The 16265-nt window shown below is 33.6% G+C and overlaps 1 protein-coding gene across 1 annotated transcript in view; it reads left to right on the plus strand.

Annotated features, from left to right (window-relative positions):
• The window catches only part of LOC118203016 (prefoldin subunit 3-like), a 53859-nt gene extending 37825 nt beyond the window's left edge, over positions 1–16034 (plus strand). The window contains exons 5-6 of the mRNA XM_035375259.2: positions 1252–1390; positions 15927–16034. Of these exons, the coding sequence (XP_035231150.1) occupies positions 1252–1390; positions 15927–16000 (213 nt within the window). The 3' untranslated portion in view covers positions 16001–16034. The remainder of the gene's footprint in view (positions 1–1251; positions 1391–15926) is intronic.
• The last annotated feature ends 231 nt before the right edge of the window (positions 16035–16265 follow it).

Here is a 16265-nt window from a genome sequence, read left to right on the forward strand (position 1 = left end):
TCATCTCGAACATTATCATCTACTTCATTTTTATCCCCACCATCCACACCCTCTAAATCACTTTCGTTTTCACTTTCTTCTAAAATTACATTATTTTTAAGCAATTCTAAATTATTCAGATAAGAAACAATTCGGGTTGCTAAGTCATCTTGTGTGCCAGAGCTATCAATGCATAAAACATTGGCAATGGAAATTAATTCATAAGCCTGAAAATCTTGTTTGATTTTTTCGAGTTTTTCATTAAGTTCTTTACTATTCTCTTCTAAAGAGAAACCACTAAATTGTCTTAACCTTTTTCGATTATTTCTGTCGCCCACATCGTTAAATATTATTTTGTGTAATAATTTTATATTATGCGCTTTTTCACTTTTCAGGACATCTTCCATTCCCGGCACATCAATTAGAAACATAGTTAATAAAATTGAGAAAATCACTCACTTCATATAATGGTAATCCACGATGTTCCTGGCTCTATAATCCGGAAACAGAAACGAAAGAAATTACTTCCATACCATCCAATGGATCACAAATGGTGTCGACAAAAGGCGAGTAGAAACAGGTTATGTCCGATGGATTTTTGGCCACAATTCACGTCTTGACACTTGACATCCAGTATTATTAAAATTAATTCCAGTCTTTAATAGAGCCGCACACTATTTACTCACTATTACGCAGTTTCAGTTCAGGTAAATCAGCATACATTCCTAGGAGTTTGATGAGGTTTTTGTTCGAAACATAGTTGATTATACATCGCAAAACAGTCCAGCACAGCAACAGTTATTCTTCAAAACCGGTAGTAATCCAGGAAAGCAGGTAAAACTACAGTTCATTCGAGTGCTGAAGTGCTATCCCACTTCTGAGAAAATTTTCGTGGGGATTTTAAACGATGAACAAATTAATTAACGAAAGACATTTTAATTAGACAAACGATTATTACATAAATTTAACATTTAAGAGAATTAAACAAGTAATGATTCATCAAAGTTCTTTTCGAACAGAAGCAGCGTCTCTGCTTTCACGTCAATCGTCTATCATCTCAAAACGGTAATTTCCCTAATTTTTGCTTGGCGCCTTCGGAGCTCGTAGAGAATGACGTCACGGCATCTGGTTTTCATCACAGCTCCAAGCGATCGGCACTACATATGTATATATACATAATTTGGAATTCTTCATTGGTATGCTTCTCTTCTAATTAGATGTGTAAAGCATTAAAAAGAATTAATATTTTATGTATTTTTCTTGTTTTTCTAGGCTAATGTCATGCTAGAATATACTCTGCAAGATGCTGAGGCTCTTTTATCAAAAAATCTTCAGACTGCATCCAAAAATTTAACTCAATTAGATGATGACTTGGATTTTTTACGTGATCAGTTAACTACTACAGAAGTCAGTATCCTTTTCAAATATTTTGTTTTAAAAAAATCTGAGTTTGAGATTTAAGTTAAAATGGGTTTCTGTCCTATATTTATTAAGGAGTTTCCCACTATATTTCATTAAGCACATGCTGTTAGTTAATAACTAGCCCAGCTGCAAAGATTTGCAAATATCCAAGTGATATTATCCGGCTGTTCTAATTAATAATGTATGTTTCAAGACTATTTGTCAGATGGCATAAATGAAAATTATTTCAGGATCGTTTTCTTATTTGCCTGTTATGTTGTGGTAATTTTACCCCCATGATATTGTTACGTGCATACGGGTTCATTATGAAATGAATGCACAAGTCCGATGAAAAATGAACAAAAATTTATTATTATCACAACAAAAATGCTTAAATTTTCTCAAATTATCATGTAGTATTACAATATCTCACAGTAGTAATCTTTTAACTACTCAAATGTCCAATAGAACGAAATTCAAAACAGCTAAAGAACGCTAATCCGCGAATTCGCTACAATCAACAAGAGCAGTTTTCTAAACAACAATAAACTAAGCAACTACTACAAACTGAGATGTTTTCCTCCTTTTATAAGATTTTAAAATCACGCGCTAGAATTTTCCAGTACTTTCTCGAAATCAAAAAGAGATATTTATTTATTTAATGCACGTGCTCTTGTATTTTCAATTTTCTGGCTTAGCTTTCTTTTAATATTCGTCACGCGCTTCACTGCGCGAGAAATAAAACCATTTAATTTATAATTGAACTATCATTAGCTTTTTAAATACCAAATTCGTAACAATATTTTTCAGTTCTGTATATAATGAATCTAAGTACTGTAACATTTTTCAAAGCTTTCTGCATATTGTAAAATAAATAAATGTGCTCAAATATAAATGTAATATACGCACAAGGAAAAAACAGAACACTGTTGATGTGTAATACCCAAATAAGACTGATTGTTGATCCATATTGAAAAGGAAGAATTCGGATTGTGTAGTAAGCTAATGTTTTGAGATCATAATATCTAAGAATCTTGGCAGTCGAAGTTTTATTTCCAGTTGACATATGTGGCCGCAATTTACTTGGCACTCTAGTCATGCTTATTCAAGAACATTTACATTTTTTTATATTATAGTGATAGCAAGCAAGACAGTGAAATTACATCCTACCAGGGCAGAGAGCTAAGCTGAAGTGCATAGTTATGCAAGATGGAAGCACTCGAAGAGAAAAGTTTTGGTTTGAACTAAAACGTTTCAGTTTCCAATTATCATGTCATCAGCGCTGTGCAGCCATGCAAAATGGAATGATCTAAAAATAATGCAATCCATAGACGTTACTACGATTTTTAAAACAGAGAGGAAGAATTAGAGAGCTTACTGTTAGTTTGATTCACACATTTTTTATCTTACATATATAGCAACTTTAAAAAAAAAAATTCTGTGAAGAAATTGTTCTAGTTGTATGAACTCATTTTTTAAGAATTTTGTTACAAAAGCTTATTTTATAGATATTTCTAGATGGGATGATTAATATTTTCTGTAATATTACTAGACCTTAGTTCAAAACCAATGCACAAGAAGGAAAGATGTGAAACATTTTATTACAGTAAAAAAATTCAAGCAAATGAAACTGAACTCATTGCTCCCACGCTCCTAGGGGGATTATGACAAATTATTTTAGTTTAAAATGAAAGTGCTGAGTGGAAATATAATATACACTTATTATTTTCAGTATAATGATTAAAATTACAAAATGCAGTTAACATTCTTATATTCTGCCTTGTGAGATGAGTGTACGAGGGCTATCCAGAAAGTAGATTACGTTTTGGAATAAAAAAATAAACAAAGTATAGGAAACAAATTTTATTATATACAGATGAAAGCCACACTCAAATACTACTTTTCTACATAGTCACCATCCAAATTAAGGCATTTATCGTAGCGATGTACGAGCTTGGAAATTCCTTCGTCGGAAAATTCGGCCGCCTGCGCCTTCAACCACTTCGTTACCTCTTCTTGCCTTCCATCTTGCACAAAACTTGTGGTAACCAAGCTTTTTGCTGATGATTTCGTGCAACAAACTTCGCGAAATTTGTGGAAAACTCAAAGAAAGTTCCGTTATTGTGAAATTTCGATTTTCACGGACTTTAGCATCGACTTTTTCGAGAAGTTCGACGGTCACTATGCTGGGTCTCCCACTTCGATCTTCGTCGTGAACATTGGTTCGGCCATTTTGAAATCTTATGACCCACTGACGCACTCCACCTTCAGTGATAGTGTTGTCCCCATACACTTCACGAAGCTGCCGATAGATTTCTATCGATTTACAGTTTTTTGCAGTCAGAAACCTTATTACTGAGCGCACCTCGCAGCTCGCGGGATTTTCAATTAACGCAGACATTTCAAACCGTCACAGTATCTGAACGGAGCACAGCACGAACCTCTCACTAGCACGGCTAGATGCAGACTGAGCTGCGCAACGCTCTGACCCCAAGATGGCCGCGCTAGCCCCGCCCCTAGCGGACACAGACGGAAACGTAATCTACTTCCTGGATGGCCCTCGTATCTCAAACAGCCATTTGGGCTAAAATGAATTTGTTTAAAAAAATAAATGAATAAATCTGGAGAGCTATTTTTGAAAACTAAATGAAGACTTTTTCTCTTTGTTACTATTGTGTAACTAGTGTGAAAGCAGATTTTTGCATCGATAGGCCTACACATATCTGCTTTGGATTGGAAAAAGAGCAGGAAATGTTTCTGTTATAAAATCTCATTTATTCTTCATCAAAATAGATGCATATATATATTTATGAATTTCTTTATTGAAATCTGATTCATGAATATCAATTATATTTACAATATTTAATATTGTACTTAGTATATCATTGCCTAAAAGTTTATAACTTAGTATGATCTCCATATAAGAAAGCTATTTGCAAGATTCTGTGAATGAAGTAGAACTATTATATTTAGGGAAGGAAAAATGCCAGTGTAATATTTAAAATTAGGCTTAAAAAAGGGCTTTAGATTTTCAACTCTGCTGCTACAAAAATTATCTTCAAATCTTCTTTGTTTGATGACTGGATTTCCTTGAAGCTTTTCAGCATTTTACATTTACAAAAATGTATTTCCTTTAGCTGATACTGATTCCCAATGCTTTCAAAATGCTAATATCTTATTTTTCACACATCATGACTATTTTTCTTTAACAGGGCATTATACGAGGGCTATCCAGAAAGTAGATTACGTTTTGGAATAAAAAAATAAACAAAGTATAGGAAACAAATTTTATTATATACAGATGAAAGCCACACTCAAATACTACTTTTCTACATAGTCACCATACAAATTAAGGCATTTATCGTAGCGATGTACGAGCTTGGAAATTCCTTCGTCGAAAAATTCGGCCGCCTGCGCCTTCAACCACTTCGTTACCTCTTCTTGCAGCTGTGCGTCGTCATCAAAACGCTGCATAGCCAGCCACTTCTTCATTGCTGGGAATAGGTGGAAGTTGCTCGGTGCCAGGTCGGGACTGTACGGCAGATGAGGAAACAACTCCCACTTAAAAGATTCAAGAACTTTACGAGTGACATTTGCCGTGTGGGGCCGGGCGTTGTCGTGAATCAACAAGATCTTAGAGCTCAACATTCCTCTGCGCTTGTTTTGAATTGCTCTTCTGAGTTTTTGGAGAGTTTGGCAATACCTTTGAGAGTTTATTGTAGTGCCTCTTTCCAGGAAGTCCACCAAAATTACACCTTTTCTGTCCCAAAAAACAGTCGCCATCATCTTCCTTGCCGACATTGTTTGCATGCATTTCTTGGGTTTTTGGGGAGAACTTGTGTGCCCCCACTGCATTGATTGCAATTTCGTTTCACAGTTCACATGTTTCACCCATGTTTCGTCACCAGTAACGATGCGATCGAGTAAAGAGTCACCATCCTTATGGTAAGCGTCCAAAAAGTTCAACGCTGCAGCCATTCGCTGATTTTTGTGGTCCTCTGTCAAGATTTTTGAAATCCATCTTGCACAAAACTTGTGGTAACCAAGCTTTTTGCTGATGATTTCGTGCAACAAACTTCGCGAAATTTGTGGAAAACTCAAAGAAAGTTCCGTTATTGTGAAATTTCGATTTTCACGGACTTTAGCATCGACTTTTTCGAGAAGTTCGGCGGTCACTATGCTGGGTCTCCCACTTCGATCTTCGTCGTGAACATTGGTTCGGCCATTTTGAAATCTTATGACCCACTGACGCACTCCACCTTCAGTGATAATGTTGTCCCCATACACTTCACGAAGCTGCCGATAGATTTCTATCGGTTTACAGTTTTTTGCAGTCAGAAACCTTATTACTGAGCGCACCTCGCAGCTCGCGGGATTTTCAATTAACGCAGACATTTCAAACCGTCACAGTATCTGAACGGAGCACAGCACGAACCTCTCACTAGCACGGCTAGATGCAGACTGAGCTGCGCAACGCTCTGACCCCAAGATGGCCGCGCTAGCCCCGCCCCTAGCGGACACAGACGGAAACGTAATCTACTTCCTGGATGGCCCTCGTATTTCATTTTTTTGTTTGCTTTGCCCATTGCCTAAAATATAAAATGGTTGCCACTCTTCCCATCTTTGCAAGTTTTTTTTTTTTTTTTAAATCTCCAAAGAAGTGTAGGAAAAGGCTTAATGATGAATAAGCATTACTATAATCATAACTATAATACTTCAAGGAATGCTAAACTAAGATTTATTTATTTACATTAGAATGAAAATAAAAGGAAAAAAGATAATTGTCAAAACATCTTGGAAACATTTGTCCTCGCCGTCGTTCAGCCTTCACCTCTCAGCACACTCATCTAGACCATGCTTTTACATAATCTTACTCAGTTACAGTTCCCACATTCAGCCATCGGACATGGTCATCTGCCCTCAGATGACAAGAGCAAATGGTGAAATTTAACATATAAAGAAAAATACTAATACTGTTAAGCAATAAATAAAAATACTAAATTAATACAGATAAATGAAAATAGTATTCTATCTGGATCTTCTAATAATAGCACCTAGGAAAATAAAGAAATAATAGTTAGTAGTCATAATGAAAGAAGAAATAGATAGGATTAAAGTCTAAAGGTGTAGATCAGTTCATGTTAGAAAATGTCCATAAAACACTAAAGTTCAGGTAATATGTTTTGGTGAAGTCCAAGGTTTCATAAATTTGGCGCAAGTGCTTGTTTCCATAGGTCCATCAAAGAAACCACACTTTTTAACATCATAGATATAATTTGGTTGGATTTTCACGATTTTGTAGGGTCCAAGAAACTTGGATTTTAGTTTAAGATCAGGTCCATATTGTGTATGCTTTAATTACCGCTACAGTCATGAAGCTAGAACTTATGGAGTGGTTTATGTCACAGACTGTAAGTTGTACTATTTTCAGTCTGCACTTTCAAAATCTGTTGTTTAGTTTAGTTTCCTTGCGAAGATCATCGCAAGTTTTGATGAAATCTGACTGGATCTCTGCATTTAACAGCTCTGTAATTTTATCATGATTAGCAGATTTCATTTTAGTTCCAAACATGAGTTCAAATATTTTATACTGCATTGGTATGTTGAATTGATCACTTGCTGAACTTCACCGACGTGTATATACCATTTTGAATCGATAATTTAAAGAGAATAGAAATTATGACAGAATTCAATCTCTCAATTTGTCCATTGGCACGGGCAGTCCTGTAGTAATTTAAATAATCTGGATATTGTTGGTTGAACAATAATCTTGAAAATCTTTCGAAGTAAATACTGAGCCTTTATCAGAAATTATACGCGAAGGATTTCCAAAGACAAATTTTTGATTTTCCAATTTAGATATTACATTGGCGCTATCAGTAGGTTTTATTGGGTAAAGCCATGCAAACTTTGTGAACGAGTCAATAGCAGTAAATATATACTTGTAATTCTTATGAGTACTTTGGAGTGGTCTTAAATTATCAATATGTTGCATATGAAGTGGTACATCTTGTTTAGGTATAGAATGCAACATACCTTCTTGTTTGCCGCATTTATGATTACTTAGTATGCAAGGAACACAATTTACAATATAGTTGTCAATTTTATCTTTAAGTTTAGGTATATAAAATTCTTGTTTGATGAGCTCCTCAGTTCATTTAGCAGTGAAGTGTCCACAAAGTTGTGCATCCTTAATTACTATATCAGTTTGCATTGATTTTGGAACAACAAGTAATTCGTTACCATCTACAGATTTATAAAGTGTATCAGCTTTAGCACAAGAGTCATCAAAAGGCTTTCAAGGGCATCTTTGATAGCTCGGACGTGATCATCTTGTTCTTGAGCATTTCATATTTTCAAAATGAGACTATCTGGGGTGATGAGTATAACAGGGAATCTGCTCAATGTGTCAGCACATATAATTTGTGTTCCAGTTCTGTGTTCTATTTCATAGTCGAAATCTTGCAACATCAATGCCCAACATGCTATTCATGTATTTAAGTCTTTGGACACATTACAGTCAGTAATCATTTTGAAGTGTTTTCATAAAAAATAAACTCTAAATTTTTTCAAAGTTTGAATTACAACTAATACTTTAAGTTCATAATGGTAAATTTCTTTTCTGCATCAGATGTCTGTTTACTCATATAATAAACAGGATGTAGGCAATTATCAGTCATAGATCTTTGCATGAGTATACAACCATAACCATGGATACTGACATCAGTGTGTATTGTAGTTATCATTGCTGATTATAGATGTTGAGTACAGGTTTTTCACATAACATTTCTAAAGATTGAAAGTGTTTCTTTTGTTGTCAAAGTGGAAGTCATTATCTTTCAAAAGGAGATCAGTTAATGGTTGAGCAATTATGGAAAAATTGAGAATAAAATTACGTAAGTATCCAGCAAGACCAAAAAACTGTGAACTTGTTTCAAATCAGGGTGTTCTGGAAAATTAAGGACTGCTTTTGTTTTTAAAGTGGATGGAAAAACCTTACCTTCTTTGATAACATGGCCCAAGAATTCGATTCACTTCGCTTCTTCAAAAATTGAGATTTCTTGTAATTATCTGAAGTCCATATTCACTAGCAAGATTTAACCCTTTGATGCGTGATATTATTTTTATAATTTTTTAACTAAAAACTCTAGAAATTGAATATTATGATGCTAGAGACAAATAATATATGAATTTAAAAAAATCTACTCTTGCCCAATGTTCTGTGGGTGGTGACACACTGTGAAACCACCGCGCGTCTAGGACTTTGAAACTTACTGAGGTAGTAGGGGGAACTTACCTTTCTCCATGCACATTTCCAATAAATGACAAAATTAAAAAAAATATATATGTAAGAATTGCATTATATATATATATATATATATATATATATATATTACATAATTTTACAAAGTAAATCATCAGAAAAAAATTAAAAAATAAACATTTATGTAATTTTTCTATAGCAGTGAAAATATAAGTACCTACATAATAAGGACATTTGGCTAAATGGATTTAAAAAAACTCAGTAAAATAAGGATAAAAAAAAAAAAGACTTTTTGTTTAAGTTTCAAAGAACAAATTTTTTTTTTTTTTTTTTTTTTTTTTTTTGACACTGTTCAAAGCATGTTTTGTCTTTTTGGTACGTGCATAGACCCACATTGCACATTTCACACATTTATCTTCTTCTATGAGTTTTCTTCCTTGCACTACAAAATGTACACTGCCTGGATCTAAATTTCACTGGTATATGTCCAGCGTTATTTAGTTTCTTTTCATCTGGCACATGAAATTTGTGGTTTTTTATGTTATTCTTGGTCTTTTTGGCTTTGGTACGGATCATTCATTTCCCATTCATACTTATTTTATTCGTATTTCGTCCCAAAATATTCAGAAAATATTTTTAATTTAAATAAAACTTTATGCAATTTCTATTTTTAATTATAGCAAAGTATATTTACATTAAATTTAAACTACAAGAAATAATTTATAAAATCACAATATTAGCTTAGGAAGCAAGTGTGTTGAGGTCAGAGAAAAGTGTCTGTAAAAGAAGACCTTTTTACTGGGCAGGTGCATGTATTGTTTAGTAATAAAATAACTCTGTGGTTTCAAAACCCCTTATCTATATCCGGGTAAAAATAAACATTCCTATTTGAGAAGCAAGCAAATGCCATTGTGAAGAGCTGTGGTTTCAAGGCACAACCACCGAGCCTCTTGAGCATTGTGACACAATACTCTAGTGGCACAGTGATTACGCCCTGAAACCACAAAGCAAATGCCATACATATAGAGGGGTTTTTTTTTATATATGCAGCTTAATTATTGCTATTTTTTATTGTTTGTGATAGATTTCATCATGTCCGATAAATAACTTTTGAAATTTAAAGTTGTTTATATTAACAAAAGGAGTTATTTTGTCTCATTGAAAATGAATTTTAAAAGGCATCTGATTTGAAGTACTAAGACCTAAAACATGTATGATTCAGTCATTTTGTGTTATTTAGAGATAAAAGATCAGTAATCAATTGATTTTCACTCAAAAATTTCGGAAAGAAGAGAAAAAAAATTCAAATATTCGTGGTTTCAGGGCGCGACCACCGCTAGTCAAAGGGTTTTAAGATCCGTTTGCTATGCCGCGAATTTTCAGATATTAATGTTTTGTTTTAAGTATTATTATTCAAGTATTTTTATTTGTATTCCTTTATATTCTAAAGTTGTTGAAGCCTTCTTTAGCTGGTAGTTCTTGCAGTGTAGTTTTGTAACAAAAACAGGAAATGTTACGAGAAGACATCTGGTTTATGTTTTTTTTACTTAACAGTAGAAGTGAAGGCAGTTAGGGTGTTTGTCGTCACATTTCTTCACTGGGGTGGGGGGCTCATTTACTACGGAAGTCATAAATCGGCTTTCTCATTTTCACTTGCTTTCGCTTTGTTGTAGATTGCAATGTTTCCTTCCGGACAATGGGTGGCCTTTTTCTAAGTTTAGGTAATTGGATTTTCTTATTGCTAGTTTCGTTTAGCTGGGGGGTCTATTTACCACATTTCCTGAGTACAGATGGCCAGGACTTTCTTTGTCAGATTGTCTTGTTTTTGATTTGTTGTGGGAGTGTAATTTCACAGTCAAAGATAAAGTAAAATTCTGAGGTTTGCGAGATTTAATTTTATGAAAGAGTGGCTGGGCTTTCCCCTTGCCGGTTGAGTGCCGGCTGATTATTTCAGATTTGAGTTGCAGCATTTAAAGTTTCGTAAGAGTGCGCGGGATTGCGTTGACTAGGCTACTAGAAGAGCTTTTTCTTCTAGAAAGATGTAAAATAAAGTGCTAATTCCACGAGTACTCTACCGACAACCTTTAGCACAGATTTCTTCTCATATCTTTATTTTTATTCTTTGCGAAATCTCTGCTGTTATGAATGCAGCGTTGAAGACGAATCATTTTAAAATCCATGAGGAGTATCCAGTGCGGTGCGGGTTTCAACAACGGTTCTTCGGAGGTCAAAGGAAAATACGAAAGACGAGGTTTGGATTACTAAGGCTCACTTATCTGCAGGTTATATTGACTGTCTACCAGCACAGAGCTGCGAATTCAAGGAAAGGAAAGAGACTTTCTATGTGACTTAAGGACAGCAGAATATTGGTGGTGCTCTTGTGTACACCTTGGGTACGATCTGTGGAGCTATAAGGTCCCTCATTTGCTCTGCCTACGATGATTTTCCCCAATTATTAGTGAATACGATATGGACTTCACTCTTGTGAGTGAATTATTATTTTATTTTTATTTATTTTGAATTACCTAAATGATTTTTCTTAATAACCTGGCTAGAGTTATCATTTTAATGTTTGCTGAAATTTGGATATGATACCGAAGGGTCTAATTGCTTAAAAATTAATTAATCGTAGCAGTGGAAATTTCATTATTCTTAAAGGGAATTACCATGATAAATACTTGATGTTAAAAATGAAATGAGTAAAATATTAGTGTTACCTTCATAATACAGTAGGATTTGAAAATGTTAACCTTAATTAATGTGAGCTGTAATTTAATGTGATATTATGTGTTATTTCGCATAGTATTATTGTAGTAGGGAACTGATCAGTTTACCCAGTTAATATATGTTAGAATTATTCAAGAAAATTAATAAATGTGTTTGTTCTATAATTTTATTGTATTTATTTATCTAGTGTGTATTTTTACGGTGGTCTGTCATGTCATTCCATTTGTTTGAGCTGAGAGGCTTTTAAGAAACATGGAGCTTTTAATGAATTTGGTGTTATTGATTTTCCTTTTTACATGAGTTTCTCACAATGCGAACCTAAAATTTTATTTCACTACCACTTTACAATTAATGTTTTGGGTTTAATGATAGAAGGACATTTATGTGCTTAATTAATAGTTTTTTTTACTATGGATGATTATTTTTTATTTTTATTTTTATTTATTTATTTTGTTGTTGTTAGTTTATCCAGCATCATGAGACAGTTAAGTTGAATTTAAGTTTAAAAGTTTAAAACCCGTATTTTTCAACAATTCAACAGTTCAAGCTGTCCAATTCCTTCTTCAAGGGAGGACGACAAAATTATTACATCATCCATATGTACGGCAAAATAATACCATCATTAATTTAAGGTCAAAAATGGTGTTGGTGTACCTCTGAAATACAGCTGGGGAATTGCATAGTTCAAAAGGAACCTTTAGAAATTGATATTGTCCTTCATCTGTTACAAATGATGTATACTTTTTAATATCCCTCTTTACATCAATGTGGAGCCCACCAGCGGCCGAGCGGTAATGTCGCTGAACACTGGTAGTTCGGTCCGAGGTTCGAATCCCGCGAACGGGCTGGCTGCATGGGTGTTTTCGTGGTTTTCCCCATGTGTAACGTGTATATGAGCCAGTTTCCCTTGGAAAGTCCTCCACGAAAGGCATCCCTCCCCTTAGGCAGATAGCCCTAGTGTGCTTTGCCATAATTAAATACACCAAACACCATCAATGTGGAAAAATCCATTTTTAATATCAATTGTACTAAACGCATGTGATCCCTGCAACTGATCTAGAATAATATCTTCAATTAATGGAAGTGGAAACCTGCCCTTTAATATTACTTTATTCAGTCTCCCTATAATCATTGCATAAACAAAGTACTCCGTATTTCTTTTTAACAATTAGAACTGGGCTATAATATTCTGAAGAGCTAGATTCTACTATTCCTTGTGCTAACCATTCAGCTACTTGAGCTTTCAACAATTCTTTTTTCTGAAAATGACAACCTACGAGGCTGATGAAATATAGGTTCATTATTTTTTTACCGAAATGTTCATTTCTGCGTTTGTTGTTTTAGTTTTACACGGTACATAACACAAAACTAATCGTTGCACCTTATCTCTGAAAATATTTAGAACATTAGATTCAATATTTACTTCGGTTTCATCACAAATTAAATCAACTGGACAAATAAATAAAGTATCTATTTCTTTTATGCACTGAGATGTGTTTCTAATCGTTACTCCGTTTTCATTTATTAGAGTTTCACCCTGCATTAACACATTAAGGCCTATGATGATTTCACTAGACATAACATCATTTTCCACTACACAAATGTCAGCATTACACTCAAAGCCATCAATTTGAATACTTTCGTTAAAACAGCCTAATAGTTTTACTCAACATTTTTCAAACCCCATCAAAGTAGAATTCGAAGATACGAGGGCTATCCAGAAAGTAGATTACGTTTTGGAATAAAAAAATAAACAAAGTATAGGAAACAAATTTTATTATATACAGATGAAAGCCACACTCAAATACTACTTTTCTACATAGTCACCATACAAATTAAGGCATTTATCGTAGCAATGTACGAGCTTGGAAATTCCTTCGTCGAAAAATTCGGCCGCCTGCGCCTTCAACCACTTCGTTACCTCTTCTTGCCTTCCATCTTGCACAAAACTTGTGGTAACCAAGCTTTTCGCTGATGATTTCGTGCAACAAACTTCGCGAAATTTGTGGAAAACTCAAAGAAAGTTCCGTTATTGTGAAATTTCGATTTTCACGGACTTTAGCATCGACTTTTTCGTGAAGTTCGGCGGTCACTATGCTGGGTCTCCCACTTCGATCTTCGTCGTGAACATTGGTTCAGCCATTTTGAAATCTTATGACCCACTGACGCACTCCACCTTCAGTGATAATGTTGTCCCCATACACTTCACGAAGCTGCCGATAGATTTCTATCGGTTTACAGTTTTTTGCAGTCAGAAACCTTATTACTGAGCGCACCTCGCAGCTCGCGGGATTTTCAATTAACGCAGACATTTCAAACCGTCACAGTATCTGAACGGAGCACAGCACGAACCTCTCACTAGCACGGCTAGATGCAGACTGAGCTGCGCAACGCTCTGACCCCAAGATGGCCGCGCTAGCCCCGCCCCTAGCGGACACAGACGGAAACGTAATCTACTTCCTGGATGGCCCTCGTATAATTCTTCAACAATTAATTTATCAAAAACAGATTTCCTAAGCAATCTTGCTTAACTCCCAGTGTCTATTAATGATTTTACTGTTAAGTTACCAATCATTATCATTTTGTTCAATTTCGATTCAGCATTAACATTCAAAGTAACTACTACTGTTTTCGAATTTGTTTTAGGACATTCTGAAGCTTAATGACCAAAAGATTCACATTTAAAACATTTAATTCCCTTATCTTTCTAAATATAATTTTTAGAAATATGATTCTTCAAACCACAAATTAAAACAAATTTTATTGTTACGACTTTCAGTATATTTCATATCAGATTTGCCATCATTCTTCAATTTACTTTCATTTGCGTTTTTTTTTTTTTTTTTTTTTTAGTTAGTTTTATTATAATAATTATGTTTCATTTTTGTTCCATCAAAAGCACCTTTACTTTTTGCAAAATAGCCTTTCATTACTTCATATACTTTGAGTTTTTCTTGAAATTCAATTGTTTTTAATCTGTAGAGTATGATTTTGTTTTCATGCCTATCATTTATTCCTTAATGTAATCAGGCAGCGTCATCTATTTTTCCAAAATTACATAATTCTTTCAGTTTTAAGAAATATTCTTGAGTAGATTCAGTAGTTTTCATTTTTCTTTAACTTAATAGCTCATGTAAATTAGCAGAATTTATTTCAAAGGAGAATTCGTCAATTAAGGCTTTTTTCTTCATTTTGGCCACAAATTGAGTTCGTGTTTTATTCGAATAAATAATGCTACATTCCTACCAAATGATTGTTTGGTGAAGATAAATTTTTGTAAATCTACAAATTAAATAATGTACAGCATTCTCAAAATATTCTACCCATTGAACAACATTTTTGTGCATATACTTCGTAATAGTACTTTCGATATAAGGATAATTAATGTTAATACTCTGAATTATAGAATTCCCAGTAGTTACATTTTTACAAACATAATCACACTGTATAGAAGAATCAAGGTTACCTTTCTTATAAAAAATATCGTGCTGCATTGAAAAATCGTCTTCATTTTTATTTATTAATACTTATGTTTCCGATTCATCAGAGCTAGACTTTTCGGTGCCTTTTACATTTTCAGCTGGTGTTTCGTTATCACAGTAACGATAAAATTATTTTCGTTATTTCTGATTTATTGCGTTAAATGAAATACTTAGAATATTAGAAATTGTGACTAGCTTATTAAAATGAAAAGCTTTCTTCTACATCTTTTAATTTTTCTTGAAATTCATCATTATCTGAAGCAAAGTCAAAACGAGAAAGGTCTCTAATTCTGTTTCTATTTGATCTATCACCGTCTGTATTGAAAATAAAGCTATGTAATGTTGTAATTTTATCTGCTTTAGAATTCTTCAGTGCAACATTTATTTGCTTTATTTCATTTAGAATTATTGTCAAATATGAAAAATTCGATATGTAATCCTTTTGAAAATGGGTGAACTTTACTAAGCCAGATGTGATGGTGATCAGGATGTAGGACAGATGACCGAGCGCAATCCAACTATGGGCAGGAAATCGAAAATAACTACTTCTGACACCATAATTATGTAGTTAAAGTGTTGATAATGAATAAGCATTATTATAATCATCACTATAATACATCAAGTAATGCTAAACTAAGATTTTATTTATTTACATTAGAAAAGAAAAGAAAAAAGAATAATCATCAAAACAAATTTTGGACACATCTCTCCTTGCTGTCATTCAGCCTTTGTCTTTCTGTGCACTCATCTAGATGGCACTTTTACAATCTTACTTACAGTTCCCTCAGAAGTAAGATGTGTCTGATGATCTCAGTTATTCAAAATATGGCCAACTTAAGCAGCCCCCCCCCATTTTAAAAAGCTTAACTATATTTATCTACATATATTATTGTGTTCACTAGTTTTACAAATTTAATGCATAAGGAACAAGTATAATTTTCCCATGTTATATTTTCTCATTTATATCATTTTATATATGCATAAATGTACAGTAAAGAAATATATGCATATGTTTATCTTTACTTACATCAGTGTAATGCATTATTAGTTTGTGTCCTTAATAAAATCTTCAGATATGGCAAGAGTATATAATTGGGATGTGAAACGTAGAGCTGCTGAGAAAGAAAAAAGTGCACCTGTACTATAGGAAATCTTGTCTAATAAATTATTGAAGATACTAATGATGTGTGTGTTTTATTAAAAAGGCACAATGTTTACTTTTAAGATGTAAAGATTACTTAAAATTTTTGTGAATTTTATTTCACTGAAATAAAAAAGTGTGAGTAATGATTTTGTAAACTCTATCAGCTTTTTTTATATTTCAGTGCTGTGAGCAAATCATTTTTCATAAATTATTCATACCTTTGAAAAGCCTATATTTGAACTAGATTTTTTTTTTTTTTTTTTTTTGT

This window comes from Stegodyphus dumicola, chromosome 9 (assembly GCF_044657685.1).
Source record: "Stegodyphus dumicola isolate Sdum_Otavi_A_Nest chromosome 9, ASM4465768v1".
In the NCBI taxonomy this organism is placed as follows: domain Eukaryota; kingdom Metazoa; phylum Arthropoda; class Arachnida; order Araneae; family Eresidae; genus Stegodyphus; species Stegodyphus dumicola.